Genomic DNA, 24,660 nt, shown 5'->3' on the forward strand with positions numbered 1-24,660 from the left:
GTCACTCAGAGTATATGTTTACATGTCTGCAAGTCCTCCCCCCGCCTGCCCACCAGCAAAGTATCTATTTACTATCCACAGAAAGTACTATCTTCACCACCTTTCTAACCTTGTAACAAGCAAAGCTTGCAGATCTGATTTATTGCAAGCTTCTGCTGTCACTGACAAGTACAGTGGCAGACCCAATGACAAGCTTGCTGCATTCAGGATTTTAGATTATGAACAGTCTCATTTGAAGTGGGTACACGGAATACGACACACGTGGAAATAGTGATAAGATCACACATGTGATCACACACAAGATCACAATCCATACTGTTGGGCAGAATAGCTGGGTGCATGAAACCTGTTGCATGTACCAGCTCCTCAACCTGCTCCAGTCTTAGAACCACACTGCAACACTCATCACCCCCTCTTTTCACTCAGACTTTCTGCAAGTCCCATTAATTTTATATTTAGCATTTCACAGCAAGCTAGTTTCTACTTCCAAAAGTATCTACACATAAGTTGTATTGACACTCATGTCTTCCAGTAAAAGGCCAAGCTCCCATGACAGGAAGTATGAATCAAACCAGAAGTCTTATCCTAGAAAGCTCGCTCACACATTTCAAAACTTAAGATCTTATTTTAATCCGAGATATGACAACTGTAAAGTCCAGTTCATAAAACAGTAACTTGCTGCTGGTAAGTCTTCATATGTACAGAGGAAACAGTCAATTCAAGTTTCTAGTCAATAGGGCTTCCCCATTGATTCCAAGATTTTCTTTCTCTCTTCTGCTGAGGGCATCTCTGGTTTCACACCATTTCTTCTCCTTTGCATCATAATGCCATGCTGAAAATAGAATAAAGTGATCATGAGAACAGATTTCTCAGAATCTCTGCTTCTGAGCTCCAAATGAACAAGACTGTTTAATAGAAAAACTCTTTAATATATCAAGAACCAGATACTCTATCAGGTAGTCAGACAACTAAGCTTACTAGTACTGAGTTGAAGATACCTGATAGGTTACCCTGCTGCTTCAGAAGACAGTGAAATCTGTATTCCCATTAAACTATGTCAGACTAATGCACAATTGTCTGCAAATAGTTTTTTTGCAGTTTGCCAAGTATTTAAAGGCTAAGCTAAAAACTCTTTACTGCTACGGCATAGGGAAAGAAAACAGCACAAAACATAGTTCCTCATTATACTTCTTTACCATAAGAGAGAAGGCAAAAAGAGTGAACTCTTACTAAGAATGAACCACCAAATAAGAATGAACGCTTCCTAAACTTTATCTTAAGTTAAAGCAAACATGATCCAAAACAATGGAAAATCAGATAACCTCACCTTACCTCAGAACTTTTTCATTGCCTCCATTTAAAAGAAAACTTATTACTAGAAATACCTGACTCAAATTCAGAGGGAAACATCAGATACTGCAAGAACACACAACCTAAGAGGGTAAACTTAGAAGAACCGAGTGAAATGCTTTGATGTGCATCTGCTTAAGTCTTCCAGCAACACATATTGAGACTACCCGGACCCGTAAGTTATCATAAAGACAGCAGCAGTCAGCATTAGCTAAATCTGAAGGGTTCAGAAAGCAGTGTGTCAGAAGTAATGTACTTAAAGCAAAACAGGGACTAAAATTTAGAAAGTCTACTGTGCTTACCCAGAATTTTCTGCAGTTTTTGTACTTCAAAAAATAAGCAGTACACATATCCTTCTTATAGTTGTTTTCATCCATACATTTTGTAGTGGCATCTGTTTCCTTTAATAGGGGAAAATATACTTCAGAGCTGAGGGAAGTTACTGTACTCAGGGTTTAAATACTTCAACAAGTCCCAGAATACCTATGAAGATAGGAGGCAGCTTCTCAGATGAAAGAATACTATCAAAGAGAGCAAAGGAACATCTACCACAAAGGATAATCAGTACTTCCAAGCAGTGAATTCATTTGGAGGTAACAGACATTAGTACTCTTTAAACAGTAAGGATAGAGTTCACAGAACAGTTGTTTAAAATGATGCTTAGTGTAACTCATAAAAGACTTCTAAAAAAATAACCAAGCTGGTCTAACCAGGATTTCAGGCCATGGTTTTAAGGACAGAAAATTAAAAAAGATTGCTATCAGTTGTATCACTCCTATTTATTGGGAATTGCTCATTACTTCATGCCTACTATAATGGGTGATTTTCAGCTCTTCCCATCTTTAGACTCTTAAACTTTTTATGCAAAATGCTATAATGTAAGAGTGCGATTCCTGAAAAAGGCCTTTAGAAATTACATTATTTAACATCAAAACATAAAAACATAAATCTCAATTTTATCATCTTACCGCTACACACGGATTTATATCGTGATCTCTAAGCTTTTGTGCATGCCTGGACATTCTAGACAGACACTCGTACCTTGGATAGAAACAGAAAATAAACAGGTTAAGTATCTACTTTTAATAGTAACTCAGGGTTAAGTCTGAACTTCAACATGTAATAGAGGCCTTGCAATAACACATAGAGCCTTTAAAGAAACCAAACCAGAGCCAAACCACTGCCAAACTTCTTTTGCAAAAATGGTATTTCAAAAGCAGTACCAGCATGAAAACTCAGGCAAGTTTAGTCCACCACCAAGATTGCTCACTCTCTGATGAATTTCTGCAGAGAATGGAGTCACTGCAGTAACTCTCACACTAGCCTGTGGTATCACAGAGGAAGTGACCGTGTTTAGGAGAAACAGCTCCATAGAAGCTGCTCACAGCCAACACACTGTAGGCGCTTCAATTAATAGTGTGTGGGAGGAATGTACAAGTAAACTTTTCCAGATTTGTGCCTACTCCTTCGCTGGATCACATTTGTATCTTTACTGAGCTTTCCCAGGTACAACAAGTGCCCAACTACCTCCTGTGGTGCTGTATCAAATACTTAATAGAAAGAGAAGTGTTTTCCCTGCAAGGTGGGACCAGACCCACTTACACTTGTGTGACAACTTGAATCACATTTTTCAACACTTTAGTAGTTTGACACTGACTCTAGGAACTGTAAGTTTAAGAGACACAGAGTTCAATGCCAAGAACCTACACTGATCCAAGATGATGACATCAAGATGAAGAGCAGACCCTCTTTCCCTTTACAACTTCCTATACATTGCCTCTGGCACACATATGGTCATGCAGGTATTTGTTCCAAACAAATACTAAATCTAAGCAAAAATAAATTAATGTTGACCAGATGACTGTTTGAGGCAATGCGAGTAGGAAAAGGACTAGGGAGCAAATACTGTTGATGAAGGAAACTGAGCTGGATCTTTCATTTTTTTAATTTTCCCTAAAAATTCTAAACTTAAAACTTGTTTCTGTTCACATAAGGGAAAGATAATGCAAGTCTGCAGTAAAAAGCCAGTTTTGCTTAATACCAGCAAACAAAAGTCAAATACTATTCTTTGCAGTTCACAGATAGAAAACAGGGTTTTAGATGAGATTTCTTCTTGGAGTAAAAGTAAGCCAGTCTCAGCAAACAAGCCCTAGATTTTACATCCTGTGCATGCATACTCTGCTGATGCTCTCTGCATTCCACAAGACAGTCTTCTGCAAATGGGTCTTTTAATGAAGAGCATTAGGAAACCCTTCAACTTTCCTTTGAGAACTATTCAGTGCTTAAGTTAACTTTACAAGCTAGGCAAATGTTTGCTTTCTTTGTGAGTGCAAGAGCATTTTTGATCAGGCACTTCCAACTCAAACGGAAACACATGCAGGTATACTAATAACACCCCAGACTTCAAGAAAGGAGGAGGGAGAGGAAAAGAAGTAGAAAGCAAAAGCAGCGTAACAGTGCCTCACTTAAGTCAGCATAAAAGACACAACAGTTTTAGATGTTTGTTTTTGTCTGTTATAACTCTGCATTTCACTGATATCACCATCTAAGTAGACATGCCACAAGGTGTACGGTATTAGGCTGACTTCAGACTTACTCTCTGAAAGAGTGTTTGTGAGTCATAGGATGCGTTGTCATAATCAGCGTTCATTATACAAACTGCACTTGACGCTTTCAGTTTGATTACACTACCAGAGTCTGCAACCGTGACCGGTTTAAGGAACAATGCACACAATACATTAAATACACCTACTAATGAACAGGCAGTTCAGGTTCTCACGAAGCTGCTTAGCTCAGAACAGGCAAGTGCTTAGACATTTTTAGTACTACCGAAAAGGTCTGATAGCTCCTGCCGCGTGTTCCTCTCTCCCCCTCTCCGAAGTACTTCAGGGCCTGAAACATTATCAGCTGGAAGGGCAGGCAGGTCACGCCGAAATGCCGCCGTGTGACTGAATGAGCAGTTGGGCAGGAAGCGAGCTTCCCCCTCCTCCCAGGTTTTGCACATGCACAGGCTTCCCTTCCTGCTTTCAGATCACAGGTCAGAACCCAACCACAACCAAAGGCCTGTCTATTCCGCAGTTCTTAATTATGCTTTGACACATTAACAGTTGTAAACTGTACCACAGAGAACCAGGGCTGTTGCTGGTACTCCTTAGCCCTTGGGCTTTTTCAGTTCATAAACCCATCAGGGCACTTCTCCACAGGCTCCCTCCCATTGAAAAGCGCCTGGTCTGTTCTAAATGTACATATATGCATGCAAAAACGCTAATTATGCTGCAATACAGACTAGCTTATTAAACTTTGAACCCTAAAGCCAAGGCCGTATTATAAACCCCACGGCTTTCACCGTGGCGGACGGGGGCGGGAGGCGGCAGCCGGCGGGCCCGGGCACGGCCCCGCGGAGCTGCCGCCCGGCCGAGACTCGCCTCCCGGGCCGGGGGCCCATCCAGGTGCCCACCGCCCGGCCCCTGCCTCCCCAGCCGCCGGCGGAGCGGCCGGGGGCTCCCGGCGCTCCCTTCCCCCGGCCCGGGTCGCTCCCCGCGGTCGGTCCCGCTGCCACCCCCCGGCACCACCTGCCGCCAGGGAGCGGTGCCCGGCCCGCGCCGCCGCCGGGCCCGAGCGGGGCTGCCCCGGCCCGCGGGAGGCGAAGGGCGAGAGAACCTCCCGTCCGCCGGCCGGGAAGGGGGAGCGGCGGCAGGCACAGCGCTGGTCGTCGGCAGCGGCACTCACCTCTCCGTCCCCGGCCGTGTCCGCGGGAGCGCGGGGCGGGAGGGGGACAGCCCGTCTCCAATTCGAAAGACGTCAGCGGCTCGGGCAGCGCGCTTAAGTACGGGCGCAGCCTACCCCGCTCCCGGCCCCGCGGCTCCCCCCGGCCCCGCGCCGCCGCCGCCCACGCCCCGGCGGTGCTGAGTGGCACGGCCGGGCCGCCAATGGCGGCGGCGCCGCGCCCGCCCCGGCCGTGAGCGGCGCCTCCTTCCACCAACGGGGCGGGCGGCGCGGCCCGCAGGCGCCGGCGGCGGGGCGCGGCCGCGGCCCTGACTGACTGGGGGAGGCGTCCAACCCGCGGTGCGTGTGGGCGGCGGGCGGTGTGGGCGCGGCGTGTGCGGCAGGCTGGGCTGCACCGCAGCGCATACACTACAATGGCTGCTGGAAAGACGGGAAAGCAAACAATTTCCAGGCCCGCCGCGTCCAGCCCGAAATATGGGGAAAAAATTACAGAAAAATCGGAGAACACTGTAAAGGGTGGAAACGGGGCGCAGAGGGGATGCTGAGGCTCCCGCGGTGAGTCTGCTGCGGGTTTGGGGGGCAGGCGCCGGGGTTTAGCAGGGAAATATCAGGGTTATTTAAATTATGAAGGGGGAGGAGGAGAAGGAGGGGGGAGAGGAGAGAGGAGCAGCGAGCAGTGAGGAAAAGTTTGTGTTAACCATCCCTCGCTTCCATCCCTCTCCCCCCCCATCTCCTGCAGCCCCCCGCCGCCCCGCGTCGGACTCCCCCACCCCCACCCCCACGAGGGGAAAAGCAGGGGAGGGGAGGCGAGGCGAGCGGTGCCCCCCCTTCCCCTCCCTCGCAGGGAGAAAGAGATGATTTTCAGAAAAACCTCTCTCAGGAGTTTCCTCCACTCCTCCCCTCCCTCCCCGCGGCGCTATGTTGGTTCGCGAACGAGCGGGCGAGGCGGCGGGGCTGCCCGGGGGACGGCAGGAGGGCGCGGGGTGCCCGCCGCCGACCCCCGCGCCGGGCCGGGGCCGGGGCCGCGGGGCAGGGGCAGGGGCAGGAGCTGCGCGGCCGCCCCCTCCCCTCCTCGCCTCTCCGGAGCCTGTGCTGTGAATGCAGTGACAGCGGCGAGAGCGGCGAGAGAGGGAGCGGAAGACATTAGAGACCGCGGTGCCGAAAAATGAGGGAAAAAATTAATATAAATTCGCCCACCGCCTCAAACCGGACAAATTTTGCACAGAAATTTCCCCCGTGGACCCGGCTACCCGTGGGGTGTCCCCTGGACCTGGCGGCTGCGGCTTTGGGGGGATCCGGAGTGACTTTGGGGCACTCGACCCCCCTTTCCCGTCGTTTTTTGGACAAAAGTTTTTTTTTTCGTAATAAAGAAACGAATTTGCCTGCTCTCCCCCTCCGAGTGGCCCAGGAGCTTTTCCCTTCCCCATCGGTGTGTGTTTAGAGAAAAGTGTGAACCCAAGTAAGTGCTGAGTCGTGTTGCATTGGGGAGGGGGGTTTTGCTAACTGAAAGCAGGAGAGATCCGGAGAGAGAGAGAGAGCGCAGGGACAGCTTGTTGTCAGTATCATAAACAACCAAAATGGAGGGAGAACTGAGGCATATAACAAAATAAAAATCAGAAAAAAATGCCAAAAAATACCTAAAAATCGGGGCTGCTCCCCCTTTTCTTCCTCAAGGTAACAGAATAAAACCCGTGTCTTCCCGAGACCGTTTTAAGGTTTCAGGGAGCAAGGAGTTAATATTTATTATTTTTTTTTTGTTGATGAATTCTTTGGAAAGGCAAAAGCCTCTTATAACTCTCCACCGACAATGAGAAAACGTGAAAATCCCTTTCAGGAGAGAGAGGTAGGGGGAGATGATGGTGCAGAAAGTGTGTAACTTGGGGGTAATGTGGAGTGATCCTAGATAAGATAAATGCTTTATGTGCTGCTTTATAACTTCTTTTTTTTAATGCTTTTTTGGTATGTTTGGGGGGGGTTTGGGGAGATGGGGGCTCTTTTCTTTACCTCTGTCTTTTTCTTTCCTTTCTTTTTTTTTTTTTTTTTTTTTCGGACCGGAATGTAATGCCTTTGTAGTGTCACTTTCCTGATCTAATTAGGATGTGTGAGGCAAAGAGTAAACCTTTCCGGTTTATAAAGTGCATTTTCGTTGCCTTTGAATTTCAAGTTTTCCTGGTAGCTCCCTTCTCTATTTAAACTGGATTCTTCAGAGTAGTGTGAGGTTGAGGTTATGCTCCATAGGAAAAGAAGAGAGGGCTCTGGGGCAGGGCACCTCTTCTGCGGATGGTTGCTGATTTCCCTGGCACGTTCAGTTCACCTGTTTGTCTCCTACAAAGAATGTATTCTGCAGTCTCCTCGTTTTATTTATGTTAAATAATGATGCCTCATCTCACCTCACATTGAAGTTAATGCGAAAGTGCTGCTGATGTTGGTTCCACGTGGGATCAGGGACATAGCAGGGCATTTTAAAGAGACAGCTTCTCTTTTCCTATGGTTATCATCACCTCTGCAGCACCTCTGCCTCTAGCAGAGGGATGGTTCGTTGTTGATTTTTTTTAATGGAAAGCTATCAAGTCGGCCCTGGTTTGATAAATTAAGACAGGATAACAGGGGAAAACGTGCAGATTCGTTGGGATCAAAGCATTTCTTTTGTGTGTAGCAGGTCTTTAGGGGAGTTTTCTTGGTGTGTTAATTGAAATGCTGTGTTTTGGAGAGTGTTTTTTGGAATGCATGTTGAAGAAATGAAATAGTCTCAAGTTGTTTAATATTAAGACATAGTGCTGTTCTGCTAGCTGTGAATTCCCTGGGTGGAGATGAATTCCCTATGTGTGTAGGGCAATTTCACAGACATTTTGTAAAAGTTGTGAAGTGCATTATTTTTACTTTGAGTACATTCAGTTTTGTTGGGAACACCTGAGTTTGTTGAAAAGCTTGTTCTCTACTTGAATCTCCTGAACAGCCCCCAAAGGTTTTGAAAATAGTGAAAGTAACTGTAGGGGCTCTTTACAAGTACACCTTAGCTGTGTAGTTATAACATCACTTGGAAGAATTGCCTCTGGCTTTGTTTAAAGAAAGAAAAATCATCCTAACTGTGGTCTAGTTTCATGTATATGTGTGCATGTGTGTGTGCATGCATGCTTTTAGCATGGGTTCTGGCTGATATAGTTTTTTTGCTTGATTTTTAACTTGAAAATGTTTAACTGTAATGATGTGAAATGCTCTGCTTATCCCTATTATCTCCTATGTATTTTAATTTTCAGTGAAATATCCTATTTAAAAAAATTAACATCGCCTCTTAGCATGGCAATTTTATATCTTTATGAGAGTTACAATGTTTCCTTTACATTTGCTTTGGTTTTTTTAGTCTTTGTATTTAGTTCTAGATTGAAAGTTGAATACAGATATGTGGTTCTTGAGAGCAGAGCTGAAGTACTGAACTTGTAGGCAGGCTGTTTCAGCAAATGTTTTCTTTGAATTTGTGGAAGTTGAGTATCAGTTGTGATAACCCTCCATGTTCAATAGCATGTGCTCACAAATGATCTGTACCTTTACTGCAAGTGTGACCAAAGAAGCTTGTTGTCTAGGATAGCCTGGTGGTTAAAAATTTGGGAAGAAATCTCAAAGTTTTCCAGTGACTCATAGTTGTGAAAATTAAATCACATTAACTACTTTTAGGCTAGAAAAAAAGGCTCATTAAGGAAGAAAGATTAATCAGTTTGTATAAAGGAATGAACTTGAACATTTTTCCAAAACAGCCTTTTATGGTTTAGAGATGTCTTTTATAGTTAGCAAAAATTCAGACTTAAAAGTTCCTTTCCGAATATTTCTTAAACTGATCTATTATTTTTATTGACTGAAGTAACATTACCCTGGAATGCATAGACATTTGATAAATTAATAGCAGTACACCATGTGTTGGTGGTTTTAATGTACCAGGGTAGATAGACAGATAGTAGTAGATGTGCAGAACTAACTTAAATAAGCTAGTATTGAGAACAGTATTTAAGAACTCTTCAAATGCTGTATCTGTGGCCATCAGTATGAAGTGTTTAGTGTGTTACTATATTTTTACCTAATTAAGAACTTCTCAATCATTATTATTGTAATGCTGAAAATGGGTATAGGCATTGGTAATAACAACATGAAAGAAGCACGTGTAGTGCAGTGTATTTCTTGACTTGCAGCTATGTATTACAAAGTAAATTCAGTGTGTCCAACCATAGTACAAAATTCAGGACATAGGGAGGAGAAAGAGGAAAGGGTGTTCTCACAGAATTTGATACTGTTCTAAACTGGGTTTAACTTTAAGGTGCAGTCCAGATGGTGATAATAATAGTAGAAAATAAATGTTGTTTAGGATTATCTTTTTACAAACTTACTGTCTTTTGTAGGAAACTGAATTTTTCTTACAGTGATGAAGTGTTGGTTTTTTTAATAAAAATAGAAAGTAACTTTCAAAACTTCTTTAGTTCTAAGAGTTAAGATAATCTCCTGTATTATGAGTTGGTCTGATACTATACAAGATACAGTATGATTTTTTCAAGATTTTCTAAAATTAAAACACTTGAAGAAACAAATGCTATGGGCTGTTGTTGGTAAAGTTACCCTACTTTTTGTAGGTAAACTGGAGAGCTGTAAATGTATTAAAATCCTTCTTAGATACTTATCATTCCTATTCAATACTGTTTAAAAGTTAATAACTACAATATTCTACAATAGTACAAGCAAATACAGGAATCTAAATTGATATGCATTCACCTTTCCTTGAGTGCTTAGTTCAAATGTGTCTCTTGGTGTGTACTTTTAATTTGGTAATTATCCTGAAAAAATTAGTTTCCCAATACAGAACTTTGAGATTTAAATTAAGAAACCTTTCAAAAGTTTGTGTAATTCCAAAAGGCACTGCATACTAAGCACAGACACTTCTAATGGTTGTCCATCTCTGCAGCTGGTTAGTCAAAATGGTGCCCTAAAGTCTCCTCCTTTCAGGATATTACATGTGTTTTAAAATTAATGGGTTAAAGAGAGTACTGCTCATGTTCTAAATAAACCACTGTTTGCAACTGTTCAAGGTTATTTTGTTAAAATAGATGTTTTACTTCAAAGTCTAAAACATGTTTTTAAAATTTTTTTATAAAATTGTTTGTAATTGTTAAAACCAGTTTTTGTGAACAAATGCTTTTTGGGAAGGTTCTTGAACAACTTTATGTATTTAAGCAAGGGGAGATAATCTAGAAAACATGAAATATGTTAGAGCACTTAGACCATTCTCAAATCAGTGTAGAGTTAAAAGGAGCTAGCAGTCATCACCACTGAAGTGACAGAGCACTTGCTTTCATGGAGATATTCTCCAAATATCTGCTACTAGTAAGGATTTAGCTTGCAGAGCTTTTGGAAAAAAAATGTGCAGTATTTATCCACTGAACTTCTAAGCATCTTTAACCAATTACCAAATGTTTAGGTAGCCTTAAAAAACTATTTAAAAATAATTCAAATATTAGACCAAAGTAACATTTGTATTGATCAAATATAAAATGTTTAAATTTCTGAACCATAGGGCATTGTTTTTTGCATTTATCTGGGCATTTTGATAGTATAGAAATGTGTATTTTTCCTGCTAATAGAAAAAAACACATCTAGAATTTAATTTAATTTATATTGATTTTTAAATTGTGTGATCTTGTAACTTGAATGTAAAACATTGATTAACTCTCAATATAATCACTTATACAGATGCTTAAACACTTTTTAATTCTTCAAGAAATATTTATCTGAAATTGCATAGATTGCAGTTACTAATGTGTTTTAAATGAACAGTTGGCCACCAAATATCAAATGCAAGAAATTGTAATTGTATGCAACTAAAGAAAACCTAATATTTAGCAGAATTGGTCACCATTGCTGCAGGTTCAGCTTTACTTTTATTTAGATTGGCTTGTTAAAGTGGTTTTTGTCTACTTCAGTATCAGTGTTCACCTGTTATTGTCTCATCTTAAGACAAATAGGAAAAATGAATAGAATGAGAGTTGTTGTTTTTTTTTTTATTTTTGACAAGATATAAAATGCTTTTAAAAGTAGTTATGTTCTAACAGTTTTAAAGGATGGGGCCTTCTCATAGGATATATTAAAATTGTTACTATTTAAATGGACCCTGCATGTCTAGTAAGCAGTTACTGTAGGATCATGGCATTAAAATTAACCCCACACATAGCAGGGTTTGGAGGTGACTGATTAAGTACATACTTGACAGTGAGCAGTGGAAAAGAATATGTAGTTATTCTCATGTTGAAGGAATAAATCAATTTCTATTACAACCTTCTCTGTAATAACTTCTCATTGTCTTTCCAGACTGTAAAAATACCTTGTTGAATGCATTGAAATACATGTCCAGAGTGATAGGCTATTTTTTCATGCTCAACCCTTGTGGTTTTGATAGACTTACAAGAGGGCATGGGGAGAGTAGCATGTGGCCCAGTGTGCATAATTTTATTTTATTTGTTTAGAGGAAAGGAAAGAGAGGGAGAGAAAAAACAGGTCTGAACTGGTATAAAACCAAAAAGTGAGACAGAGAAAACGAATATAGACAAGTGTGGCTATAATACACAGAACAGTAACTTAAAACTCTGAAGTAAACCAGCTCAAATCAGATTTGAGAAAGTCAAGTGGGAATGAGCAAAGCAAAACCTAAGAATTGCCATCAGATGCAATTAAAAAATAACTATGTAAAGGAACTTGGAAAAATGCAAAAAGTGTCTGTTAGAGTAAACTGAATTGCTATAATCTTCTTTTGCACTTAATGTGCTAAATTCCTCTCTCAAGGAGAATATCCCTAGAAATCAGATTAGAAGGTGTTTAAAAGGAATTATTTGTCAAAGTTGTTTTTTCACTAAAGTTAGGATAACTAATAATAATCTCTTCTATATTGCTGTAATAATACTTTATTTGATATCGTTTAACCATGCAGATGCAGATTGCACGTACAGGTAATTTACCTAGTAGCCTGACACTGTATTACTAACCATGAGAGCTTTTCTTTATGGTTGTGAGTCACATCAGATTTGGCAGTCTGCAAAGCATGAAGTATTTCATATGAAATAAGATGTAGATGGTTGATTTTGCCTTATGCACACTTACTGTGAATTGCCAAGTAGTCAGAAAGGAAGGAGAATGTTAGAAAACTTACCTTCCCTCTTCATGTATTGAGTATGTATTTGTGTACTACAGGGTATCAGATTTGCTAGTGCATGAGTTTTCTGGAAAGCCCTGCAAATCACCTGATTCTGAATTAATGAGATCTCATTACACTAAGTGTTTGAACAGAAGAAAGAACCTGTGTATGCAAATCAGATTTTACTGTCCCAAGTGCTTGTCACTTCTAATAAAACTGTTTACTGTGTGGTATATGTATTTATCATGAATGTTACATTTGTATGTAATAGGTACACACACACATTTTAAGGAAACATCTGGCTGTTCAGGGAGAATATAATGTCTCTTGAATCAGTTGTGATACAGGAAATTTTTTTTTAAAGAGACCTTTTAGAAGAAAAGGCAAAAAGAGAGATTCTGGCAGCTTGCTATTAAATTTCAATCAAGCCAGTATAGTTAGTAATAAAACATTTACAAGTTTGTAAATGTTAAGTTTCTTCAAACTCTTACTGTCATGTGTGGAATTTTCATTTATACTAGTTGTGCATTTACTGCAGCTGCCTACATGCAAGGCTTAGTAGTGCTGCACTTATCACATGCAAGTATAGATACAATATAAATATGTAAAAGTAGAAATTGCCTGCAGCTGTTCTTATGTTTTCATAAGACGATGCACTACAAAGGTGTAAATTTATGGTGTTAGCTACCTGCTATCAGTTACTGGTGCTCTTCTCCTCACAAGTACTTTAAGAAGAGTGAATATTAAACTAAAATAAAACAAATATAAAATCCTGTCAGGGTTTCATGCTCTGTTTTAAAGCTAAACATAGTCATTGTTCAAGCTTATTTTGTTCACTGGAAGTTACTGTGGTTGATACTCGCATAATTTGTTTCATCTAGGAAACGGTGAACCACGTAGCTTAGAGAAGAGCTTAGACATAGCTGATCACAATAGATGCCAGTTAATTTAAATATCTAGATTTTTTTCTTTCTTTCTTTGACTTGACAGCTTCCTTTTATTCTTTTGAATGCTAGGACTGTGTTTAGACTAAACCACTTCTAATTATGCCCCAACACAAACATATAGCTTATGGCTATATTTTAATCAGTTTCAGAAAAAGTAATAAAAATATTATTGCATCTGTCAAAGGATGGTGTTGCTACATGCTATTTTAAATGGTGTTTAAGTACAGTTATAAGCATACCAGTACAATGAAATCAGCTCTATTCCTAAACAACAAAGTTACATTATTTTTTACTTAAAAAGTTAACCCAGAATCCTAATATGTTAATTATCCTAATTATTCAGGCTGGTTTTAGTATGTGCTGAAATTGCTTTAAAAAGTATATATGGAATATTTATATCAAACTCGTTTAATTTCTCATTACTTGTAAAATGCAATGTTTCCCCAGTTATAATTTTAAAGGGTTTTTGTCTTAGCTGCACAAGAGTATCTTTTCTTTTGAATACACTCTTTTCTGAACCCAGCAGTAATTTCACTTATTTAAATATCTTTTGTTCTCTTGGAATGAATTTGTATCCCATTAAGTTTTGATATTGATCACTTTTGTACTACAAAAATTGTGCTGAGGAGTACTGTGTTATTAACTTGAGCTGGTGATGCTACAAGTATAAAACTTGGGTGTAGAGTAACCCAGGAAACTTAATCATAATGGTGTTTGGATGATGGGAATAGACCCCAACTGGATGAATGTTAAACTAAACTATGAGGAAAAGATGTCAGATTTTATAGTCTTGTAGCATTAGTCAAATATGTACTATCTCTGTTTCTCATAAGAAATACTCAAACACACTCCTAATATCAATTGCTGTAGAAGGCAAACAGAAATCTAGATTATGCTTTCAGAAATGTTAAATGCTAAGATGGGTTTCTTGGAACAGAAAGTGGTTTTAGAGGTCTCCCCTGCAGTATAATATTATTTCACCTTTGAAAACTTGGCCACTTCAGAATATTTGAGAACAAGTAAGATAAGTTCATCTTGAGTAATACATTTTGGTTTCTAGTACAGTTTTTATCTATGCATCATGTAAAACATACTTCTTGCTTTTCATTATACTGAAATATTTGTACTGAAAGGAAAGTTAATTTAAGCAGTTTTTAGCTGCATTGGTTGCTCATCCACTTAATTGGAGTAGCAAGGTGCTTTAGTTTGGGCAGGTTGAATATGTGTTATTATTTTCATTTTTTCTGTAGTTTGACTAATAAGAATACTGAACATAAAAGGAGACTGCATTTTTATTCAAACCATGAATGAAAAGGGAGGTGTGATCAAGAAGGGGCTCTGGTAACTTAAATCACTGCCTCTCAGTCCTGAATTTGTGATATCAGTCACACAATAATGTTGCAGCCTTGAAACTGGCAATATATTCAGTTATCTTGAGATGAACTCTGTAATTCTTCATTAGGCAGATTAAATTTCCTGAAGGTTTTGTCTGAATAAGTACTTGAGTATTGTGCTATTTATTCTGTTTTTAAATATGAACCAAGCAATAGAAAGTCTCTCAACTCTGAGCAAACTCTCAAAGACTTTAGGGGACATTTAGGGCATCCATTTTCTTGTCATAGTTTTAGTTGTTAAACTGTGGTTGAAGGTCAAATAATCCATTCTGCGCAGATCTTCATCATAAAGGAGGTAGTTTGGTATTTGAAGGTAGTTTTAGCATAAAAGTTTTATGTAAGTAGCTTAACAAAAAAGCTAAAAGGCAGGCAGAAATTTGTTGTCAGGTTGCAATTGCTCTGTATCTGTTCTGTGAAGCAGTACTTAAATCCCATTTCTTACATTGGGATAGTAAGACTCATAGTTTGAAGAAGACAGAGCGTAACTGATTTGTTAATTCTTCCTTTCCAAATATATGTCAAATTTACCACCACTTTGGCTGACAACAGCCTCTGGAGAGGGACTTTCTTATAATGGCGTGTATTGATATGACAAGAGGTAAAACTAACAGAGGACTAAATTTGATTTTAGGAAGAAATTCTTTACTGTGAGGGTGGTGAGGCACTGAAATGCACTGCCCACAGATGTGTTGTGGGTGCCCCATCCCTGGAAGTGTTCAAGGCCTTTGAGCAACCTGGTCTAGTGGAAGGTGTTCCTGCCCAAGGCGGGGGGATTGAAACTGGATAATTTTAAGGTTCCTTCCAACCCAAACCATTCTACAATTCTGTAATATATGCAAGCTTTTTGTAACTTAGGCCTTTGTAGGAAGGTTGTAAGGTCTACTGGACAAAGATCATGTTGCATTTTTATCCGTCTAATGAATTAACTGTTACTTAGCAACTTTGTAATTTTGTGATGTGATTTTGTGTTTGGAGGTGCATCTGAGAGTGAATGTTGTCAAAATTACTTAAACTCCCCGCCCCATGCCTGGCGGAATTCTGGCCCGAAGAACAAGTGTTTTATCTTCTTGCTTTGGGTATTTTTAGACTGGTTATGTGGACGTAAAAAATTAATCCTTTGGGTGTTTTTCACCTCAGCTTGTTGCATTTGTCAGTTGCTTAGGAAGTCTGTTTCTTGGTATATTTTTTAGTATGTCGCAGTGGCTGGCAAAGCTATTAAATGATCTGAACTACAGAATTTTTTGGTGGAAGAGGGAGATTTTTTTTTTTCCTGTCTGATCTTGACCAGATTATTTGAAAGTTTCCTCTGCCTTTTCAACAGTGCTTTGCTATAAATGAAAACAAATTAAATTGAACAAGCAGTCAATAAAAATGCGTGTCCCAGGTTCCTCTGGCGAAGCTTATTAAAATCCAGTTGGATGCTAACAATTCTTTTCACTGTGACCTTCAAGATATGAAGCCTCTGCTTCATGCTTTCCAAATGTCACCATTTCCATCTATCAAATTCTAGGTAGGTCATTAGTAACTGTACAGTAGCAACTGTATGGTCTGTAATGCTAACATATTTAAACCTGTCTTAGAATGAGAGATCTATGTTAAAGCTGAAGTGCTGCTCAGGGAGCGAGCGGTATTTCCCCATGAGCTTTTTCTGTTAATATTGCAACATGCATTTGAGATTGTTTCAGGTAGCTCTCATGAAAAGGGGTGATCTTTCAGGTTGTCCAGAATCAAGCCGTTCAGCAGGTTTTTTTACAGGTTAAAACCAGCATTTTTTCAGCTTCATTCAGAAATTGGTGGTCATTGAGTGTACATCATGGAACAGTAGAGTCATGTGCTTCTCAGCAGGGGATGCTGCTTAATGATGGAACTGCAGTGTCCTGAATGTGGAAGGAGCAGACCAGCAGTGAAGGACTGGTTGCTTTCTAGAGTGTGAACAGGGAACTGCTTTACTCTGGCTTTTACAAATAAATTAATTATTTGGAATAAGATCCTTCCTTCACTCGCTGGTATTTTGATTTTTTCCTATGATATCGGAAATGGACACTTCAGGATGATTTTACAAGTCTCTTAACTTGAAAGGGCAATTAATGTAACCACATATGAAGTTAGAGTGTTTGAAAAATATTTAACTGTCTTGAAAGCAAAGAAAAATAACTACTATACTCATCTGGTGATATTTTTCAACAAAGTAAACAATACTTAGATGTCATAAAAGATTCGTTGAGCAATAACTTGGATCCCTCAATAAGGGAATGTGTGCTAATTGAGTATATTTATTAAAATAATATATAATGTGCATTTAGAAGAATGTAGTTTTCAATAACAAAACCATCAAAACTTGACCAAAGAAAAAGATTGTGTTGTGTCCATGTGCCTCCATAGCTTTTTGTTTTGAGATGAAAAGGTTAGGTACCTGGACATGCATAGGTATTCAGAATCTTCCATGATGATTTCTGGGAGCTGTACAAACACAAAGCTCTTCTGCTGCATTCAGATAGTGCATGATAAAGTGCTTTCTTAGTGAGTTTGTTGGGTTTGTGGGTCTGAATTCAGAATTAAAAGTGATACATAGAAAAGTGATACTGTGCTGACTTAGTAGCACACAGTATTTTAGTCCAGTGTTGAAAGTTCATATTATAAAACCTGTATGTGAATGTTATACGGCTCTGTAATTGACTCTGTAGAAATGTGGATTTTACCCAGGAAAACAAGTGTTTTGTTTTGTCAGAATTACAGTTTCCCTCTGGTGTATTTGCCCTTAACTGAATTCTGCTCTGTGATTATTTTTTTTTCTTGTTATTTGCTCAGAATTGTGCTCATGCTTTTTCCTACAAAAAATACAAATAGCATTGTACTCCTGCTGTGATTATTATGCATAACACCTCTGACTCAGCAGATCAAAAGTTATGTTTACTGGAAAACAGAATTAACATTTTATACTCTTTTTTAAGAACCCTTAAAAATAGCTGTGTCAAAAGAGATTATGCTTTTAACATGCTAATCCACTAAGCCATCATACATCATTCTGAAGACAATGTTTTTATCCTAAGCAGATACCTCTTACTAGAACCCATCTGAAAGGTTTCAGGACACCACAAAAATACGCCCATGAAGTTGAATTCTTAAGAAGAGAAACTTCTTTAATAGAATGCGTAATACATTCATTATCAAATTGCAGACTTTTTTCCAAGAATTGTTTTATACGTCAGCATGTTTTGGCCTGCTTTAAGGCATTCTGGCTATTCAGGACAAATTGATGATTAAAACTGGCATATGCCAAAACCTTTTCGCAACGTGATGTAGATTATTTTGTTGTGATAGTGAAATACCTGAATAGAATGCTATACTGATTAGGGGAAAGATAAAGGGGTGTGAGAATCTATGCCAGCTGGATTGGAGACACTGAGATTCATCTGGATTAGTTGTTTCAATTGCTAATCTTGCCCCATGTCCCTCTGCCACTTTGTTTTCTGAAGTTGTCTTTTCAATGTTTGTAATAGTATACTGTTGCTGAGTAAAGAGTCACACAGACGTGGGAAACAGCAATACTGACTTGGCAGAAAATTCGGTAAAGTGCAAAAATACAAAAAAAATAGTTCTGCCTTATCTGACTTCAGAAATCTTAGATGTTGCTTGTAAAAACAGTATATATGTGTGTGTTAATCCGAAATTTGATTGGGAGTGTGTACCTCAGTGACTAGAATTTTTTAGTTAATAAATACCAATACGAGGAATTTGCTTGTATTTAGTTAAATTACAGTGCAAAGTTTGCTGAAACAGCAGAGAAATAACCATTTTAGTTTATTTTTTAAAATGCTAATTCAGAATGATACAATATGAGTGAAAAGTTTAGTTAATTGTTATTACTTGATACTCTATTCTGGCTAGTTATGGAGCTCTATTTAATGTTATCTGACAGATTAGAGTATTTAACTTGAAAATGTGCTGCTGCTTGACTGGCAAGTTGGGACATTGCCTACTGTGATTTCCTACTGGCAAGAAGTCTGTAAAGATTGTTTCAAGGTGAGTTTGGCCATACTTGAAACAAAGAGAGTTAGGTAAGGTTTGATACAGTGCTCTCTTCTTTAGGCCCACTGAAACATCTTTTGGAATTTGTGCCAGTGTATTTTTGGACTGTAGAAGCGTGTTTCGTATAATCTAAAAGACTCCTCGGGTTTGGTGGGAAGTGGGAAAGAGGATATTACGTGATACAGAGTAAAATGAAACATCCTCAGGCCTACACTGAGGATGCAGCAACAGCCCAAAGAGCTGTCTCTTCACAGTGTTTTGCTGTAAGGCAGCGTACCAAATAGTATGAGATAGCACTTCCTACGTAGCACCTATAGATTATATTAATAAATAGAGTGTTTTCAACAAGGAGTTATATGTACTAGTAGACTGAAGTGCTGCGTGGAAGTAGCTATGCCAGTCTTTATGTAAATTGTTTCTAAATAGACTGTTGAATAAGGTGGTGTTCCAAACAGTCGCAGTTTAAAATCCTGATAAGGCAGGAATTGTTGTAAAGTGTTTTGTTCCAGAGCTGTATACTGAATCGTCCTGGCAGACAGAGTTCTTCATTCTTCCGGGGCTGGATTTTCACTGAACAATTAGATGAAGTTACCTACATTTGAAAGGATTCCTGAAGTTAACCTAACTGGTGTGAGAAGGATAATGCTGGAAACCTGTACGTAAATCACTTTGTGGAGCTGGGTGGTTTACTGCATTAGTAAAAAATATACACTCTTTGACTCACTGCTTTAAATATAAAAAAACTCATCAACAAACACCTAGTGAGTTTTGTGTGTGGTTAGGATAGGGTATTACTCAGTTGACGTGTATGGTCAGTGCAGAAACAGAGAATGTCTCTAAATTCAGCAAGTGGTGTGTGTTGCTCTAAAGGCAGCAAGTGACTCATGTGACTGTCTTAGCAGCTGGGCAGCAAGATTAGAGCGCTACTATGTACACATTCCCTTACTGAGGGGTCCAAGCTATTGCTAAATGAAGTTGTATTACTGCCAACAAGTGAATAACAGGCATAAGAAAATATAATAAATAAGTGTGTCATCAGGTTAGTGCAGTAGTTAGTTCAGACAGTCGTTAAAGTAAAGGGGAAAAAAAGCCCTAACTTTTCCAAGATTCATATTTAAAAGATTTTTGACCTTTTTTTTTCTGACTAGCTTCATATGAGATTACATGTTAAGTGTTCCTTTCAATTTACAGATTTGCAGAAGTCATCTCGAAATGGCTGTTTCTGACACTGCAGGGGAAAAAATGGGAATGTTAGCGAGTTAAGAATCTTATTCCAGAGAACTCATTTATTTGTAAAAGTACTAAAAATATGCTTGTATCATGAAGTATTTTGATTTGAACTGAAATTGGCAAAGTGTATACTTCTTGGTCACTTGCTAATTTGAAGACTTATTCATGATGTTATTCCTCATGTATTTCCTAATTGTAAGAATTTGTGAAGTTTGTTCCAAATTGTCTTTAAGTTTTCCTGGCATGCCAGTATGGATTAGTGGAATATGTATTCTTTTTATTTTTTTGTGTGTGTTTCCCTAATCTAATTTGGGTTTGTTGTTTTTTTTTTGCTCAGATACTTGCTTTTTTTAACAAAGTTGCTAAACATTTGTGACTGCTTTGTTCTTTATACATAATCTGTTTACAGTTACACATTGAATTTCAACTATTATTCATGAATTTAAACTGAAAACCATCACCCTGTCAAACACTGCTTTAGGACTAACCCTCAGAAGAACTGCTTTGAGTCTTGAGGACCGGAGGACATATGCTTGACTGTTGCAATCAAGTAAATTGATACAGAAATCAAGAAGACGTGAATATGAAGCTCCTTAGTGCTATTTTTAGTGTCAGCTTTCAGACGATAATTATGTTTTAAAGATGAGAATGTATTTACCGAAGAGGAGCTTTTATATTTAAAAAGCCAAGTCAGACGAGAGGTCAAGCCTGTGATAAATTTCTTGTAGCAAAGGAGGACCAAGAGAGTATATGTTCCTAGTTATCATCACCATGTCCCACTGTCCTCAACAAGGTTAAACTGTTTGTTATTTTGCTTCAGGTTTTCCAGGTTTCTGCTTTCTGTCTCTTCCTGTCTAGTAATGACTTGCTTCTCATCTTATTACTCTTTCATGTTTATTCCAAGTTTCAGCAGCTTTCTTCAACAGTGGTTTTCATTTGTATCTCCAAGAAAACACAGAGAGTATAAAATAAGATTATCCAGAGTAGTCATTGCATCTGTAAACTACCTTTTACAGGTGGACCATCATTTTAATAATACTTCGAAACACCTTGTTGATCTGGCACTTTAATCTTTGCACGTTGAGATTTTTCATAATCAGGTCTCTCGTTCAGTATTTTGAAATCTTTGACTTAAAGGAAAAGTTCAGTTTGGGTTTTGTTTTGATTCATTCTTTCCTGAATGCTTCATTACTACTTTTTTTAATGTACCATTTTTTGGTACCAGATTGCTTTTCTATTCTGCTTTCATCATTTTTCAGTCCCGTATCAGTTGCAAAAGAAAAATGTTTGTGTGCTCATTTCTGCATCACTTATTCCAGTGGTGCTCTGTGACATAGGATCACTAGGAAACAGAGGAATATTTGTATATTGACAAGTAATTTGTAGATAAAGCACTAGCAGATTGTGACCAAGGATATACATACCTGCAAAATATGTCAAGCCTCTGACTGCTTGAATGCTTCAGTGGATTCTTGTGTGCAGTTCTTAACACATTCCTTGAGATGAACTATCTGAAATGTCCATCTGCCATCAGGGTTTCAGGTCCCAGGTCTTGCTACTCTGTGTTCTGTGCCACAGCAACTTCTTGGGCTTGGACTTCTTGCCCCTGCCCCCCCTCCTCCCCAGGGAAGAACTCTGCTGTACCGCGAGTTGTGTTGAGCTGCTGCACCGCCTTCTGCAATGTGCTCTGCTTTTTAAGAGCACCTTTTACACAGCTGGAAGAATTATATAAAATAAACAGCTACCCTGAGAGGATATTTGCATGAACTTGGACGTCGGCTTGTTTGTTTGTACCTTTCAGAATTAACACCCGAAATCTCTTAGCCACAAGTTTGTGCTGCTCCACTGAACTGAAGAGGGATTCTCATGGATTCTAAGGAGGAAAGCTCTTAGTCTGCCTTTAACCAAAAATACAGTATTGTCTTTAATAAATTTGATATCCAAGTGTCCAAGGAGAAACAGCTGAGCAAGATCAGACAAAAGTATCTTGTATTTGTGTGAGATTGCCTGTGTAATTGCCTCTTAAGCAGTCGTGGCTTAAGAAAGGAACGGGAAAGATTCATTCTTTATATAGTCCTTCTTCTCCTGCTCCCTCATGCTATTCCATAGGAAATTATCAAGGTGTTTGCTTCCCAGGGCTGTTAGAAAATCATGGATATTTTGAAGGAAGTTGAGGTGGTGTTTCTGATGCTATTTGTGTCCTTCCGGTGAGAGTTTCACAGTGTCAACTGTGTGTGCCACCTGCCCAGTATGCTTTCCTTTGGCAGGAAGGCCTACAAATAAGAAGAAAAATGGTTTGGGGGAAGTTAGAAACTTTTTTTTTTTTTTTTCTTAAAAAAAAAAAAAAGTCAACTTGTGCTGTCTGATAGCATTTCTCAGGGCAAGAGTTGTAGACTCACCTCTTTCCTTGCATTGGGGAAGGCTTGGCAAGTTTCTGGAAGTTGTAAGCTGATCGGAAGTGACTCTTCAGCTCTTCAGTTTCAGATATGATCTTGATATTTGCTTCTCTTAAGGGTTGATGAGCTTCCCGGTGATGAGAGGTGATGAGAGTGAATTTCGGTAGCTGCCTTTGGAAAGAGAGAAATCTTAGTTCTGGTGTCCCCTGAGAAAGCAAGCCTTCTGGGACAAGCTGAAAAGTGAAGCATGGGAAGGATTGGAGCCTAGATAACTGAAGCACTCCTCTCCAGTAACTATAGATACTGTAGTCTTTCACAGGAGAGCACTGGACAGGAAGAATGTTTGTTTCTAAGCACTGATGACCGGGTAAGAATAAATAGAACTAAAGGAGGCTTTAGGAGTTGTGTTGCTTTGTTCGTGTCTTAGAAAAAAGAAAAGTAGCATCCATTTTTAGGATTCAGTGTACTAGAGGCTGAAAAGGAAAACACAGCAGGCATCTGTCCTTCCCCTGACAAGCTTACAGTGTTACTCGAAGGAGGAGAACTGACACATGTGGAAAGGAAAGGGAAAAATGCAGTTTGAGTACTTGTGGTTGCATGTATGCACCCTGTTTAATTTTGTGTGTTAATTTAACAACAGTGGCTGACACTACTGTTTTTAAATCAAATAGTAAATTCAGCTGTCCCTCATTTACACAAAGCCAAACTATGTTCCTCTCAGTCATTGCCATGGGCACTCCTGTGCTATCCTATTTTACAGGCCCTGAATCACTGAAGACAAATATCCAGTGGGATGCTAGTTCTCAGAGCTGTATGTATCCTGCAGATGGGAGTTCACAAGCCAGTTTTCTGGCTGGAAACTTATGCATGGATCTTGACAATGGAACATATTTATACAGAGTTCTGGTATGCTCTCTAGCACGTTTGATGTTTTGCTTCAGGCTCTGGATACTGTGAGAAAACCTGCCCTACAGTCACAGTCCGTACCCTGGTGAAATACTGAGCTGCTTGTATGCATTTCTGACTCTTGTGATAGAGAGACACCTCTTGCTCATCCTGCATCATGATACTTGTACTGTAAAGCACCTTGATACCAAAGGAGGAGAGCCTGTATTGCATGCACAGGATAAAATGCAGTGAGAATAAAGTAAATTACTCTTGCGGGTTTTTTCCTTAGGGTTATTTTTTTAAGAATCAAACTTCTGTGGCATTTTTTGGAAAAACCTGTTCTGAGATTACTAGGCTGGGTTTTTCAAAACCATTGTCTTCATAATCTGTCTAGAATGCAGCTTTCACTGCCTCCCAATGAGGCTTCGGGCACTAAGTATTTCTGCAAATCACTCCTTGTAGACACATGCTAAGGACTGAGAAAATTAACCACTTTCTCTGTAGCGTTTAGTTTAAATGACACAGAGCTTTCTAATAGAATCAGAGTCCTTCTAGGACAGCTTTCTGACTCAAAACATTGATTTCTGAATACTAAAGGGCTTCTGGAATAAGTAATCAAAAGTTGGCTAAATCTGGGTAGAGTTCTCAGGAATGACAGCTCTACCACTATCCCTGTCTAATTTCAAGTCTCCATCTCAAAGGGCAGGGGTTCAAAACACTTGGAAAAGTTGGAGAAGTCTGCCAGAACCTTTTGACCCAGACAAAGCTATTTTATATTAACCTTTGTTTTTGAAATGGCTGCACTATTTTAAATGAGTAAAAAGTGAAGAAACAAAACAGGGAAGCAGACTAATTTGTAAAATTTCAGGCCAAACAATGGCAGTTTGGCAAAGTTGTCTTACATAGATGAGTTTGTCTTATAATGGCAAGTGTTTGGCAGCATGGTGAAATGCGATCCTACTAATTCTGCCAGTAGTAAAATATGCTAAATTTGAGTTCATGTTTGTACCTACTGACAGCAGTGTCAGTTCCTGTGTACATTAACAGAAGAATTGTCCTACTATTAAATCAAGAGTTGTAAGAGAACTGTTACCACAGGCCTTTGCAGCCCCATCAAGGCCTGAGATGACAGAACTTTTATTTAACCTGATAAACACTGATCAAATTCTATATTTGCATTTTATTTAGGAAGAATAATTATACTTGTATGCATACCAAAGCCTGGTGTTCTGTTTTTGACACTGGTGAAACCAAAGGTGTCATGAAAGTTAGAGGAATAGGGATGGCTTTCCCAGAGTATTCTCCTGATCTTCAATTATCCACTTGTCAGAGGCTTCCTGAGCCAAACATGATGGGTTTGTATTTACTAACCTTTACTGGACTTTTTCCATAACTTTTTCCTGTGACCTCTTGAGCTTTTGTAAGTTCTAAAGTGTCTAGAGACCCTGTTGCAAGGAGTTACACAGCAGAGATGTGTGAAAAGCAGGTACATTTCCTTCTCAAGCCTGTGTCCTTTCATTTAATGTCATGTCTCT

At 39.3% G+C, this 24,660-nt stretch overlaps 2 protein-coding genes across 5 annotated transcripts in view; one reads left to right on the forward strand and one right to left on the reverse strand.

Moving 5' to 3' along the window:
- Positions 1-605: 605 nt before the first annotated feature.
- CHCHD7 (coiled-coil-helix-coiled-coil-helix domain containing 7) lies at positions 606-5,242 on the reverse strand. Of its 3 annotated transcripts, XM_050330955.1 has the most exons (5): positions 5,080-5,230; positions 4,180-4,370; positions 2,319-2,391; positions 1,653-1,751; positions 606-832 (listed from the first exon to the last, which is right to left on the reverse strand). In XM_050330955.1, exons 3-5 carry the CDS (start codon positions 2,370-2,372, stop codon positions 731-733), a joined length of 255 nt encoding a protein of 84 aa, XP_050186912.1. In that variant the 5' UTR covers positions 2,373-2,391; positions 4,180-4,370; positions 5,080-5,230; the 3' UTR covers positions 606-730. The 3 variants fall into 3 exon arrangements, 2 of the variants coding, with proteins under 2 accessions (XP_050186912.1, XP_050186910.1); XM_050330953.1 differs by lacking the exon at positions 4,180-4,370 and having other exon boundaries at positions 5,080-5,242; XR_007630771.1 differs by lacking the exon at positions 4,180-4,370 and having other exon boundaries at positions 783-832; positions 1,653-1,833; positions 5,080-5,238.
- A 204-nt stretch (positions 5,243-5,446) lies between these two features.
- PLAG1 (PLAG1 zinc finger) overlaps positions 5,447-24,660 on the forward strand; it is a 51,486-nt gene continuing 32,272 nt past the window's right edge. For both annotated transcript variants that reach the window (XM_050330903.1, XM_050330912.1), the window contains exon 1: positions 5,447-5,631. The gene's annotated coding sequence lies outside the window, so the exon portion shown is untranslated. The remainder of the gene's footprint in view (positions 5,632-24,660) is intronic.

Source organism: Myiozetetes cayanensis, unplaced genomic scaffold, assembly GCF_022539395.1.
Source record: "Myiozetetes cayanensis isolate MyiCay16 unplaced genomic scaffold, myiCay2020 scf1, whole genome shotgun sequence".
Taxonomy (NCBI): Eukaryota; Metazoa; Chordata; class Aves; order Passeriformes; family Tyrannidae; genus Myiozetetes; species Myiozetetes cayanensis.

Bases quoted from the DNA above. Each gene is read 5' to 3' on its own strand.
- CHCHD7 (XM_050330953.1), bottom strand. From the start codon at position 2,372: ATGTCCAGGCATGCACAAAAGCTTAGAGATCACGATATAAATCCGTGT. The intron at 1,752-2,318 runs GTAAGATGATAA...CCCCTATTAAAG, and splicing joins ATATAAATCCGTGTGTAGCG to GAAACAGATGCCACTACAAA. The intron at 833-1,652 runs GTAAGCACAGTA...TTCTATTTTCAG, and splicing joins AAAACTGCAGAAAATTCTGG to CATGGCATTATGATGCAAAG.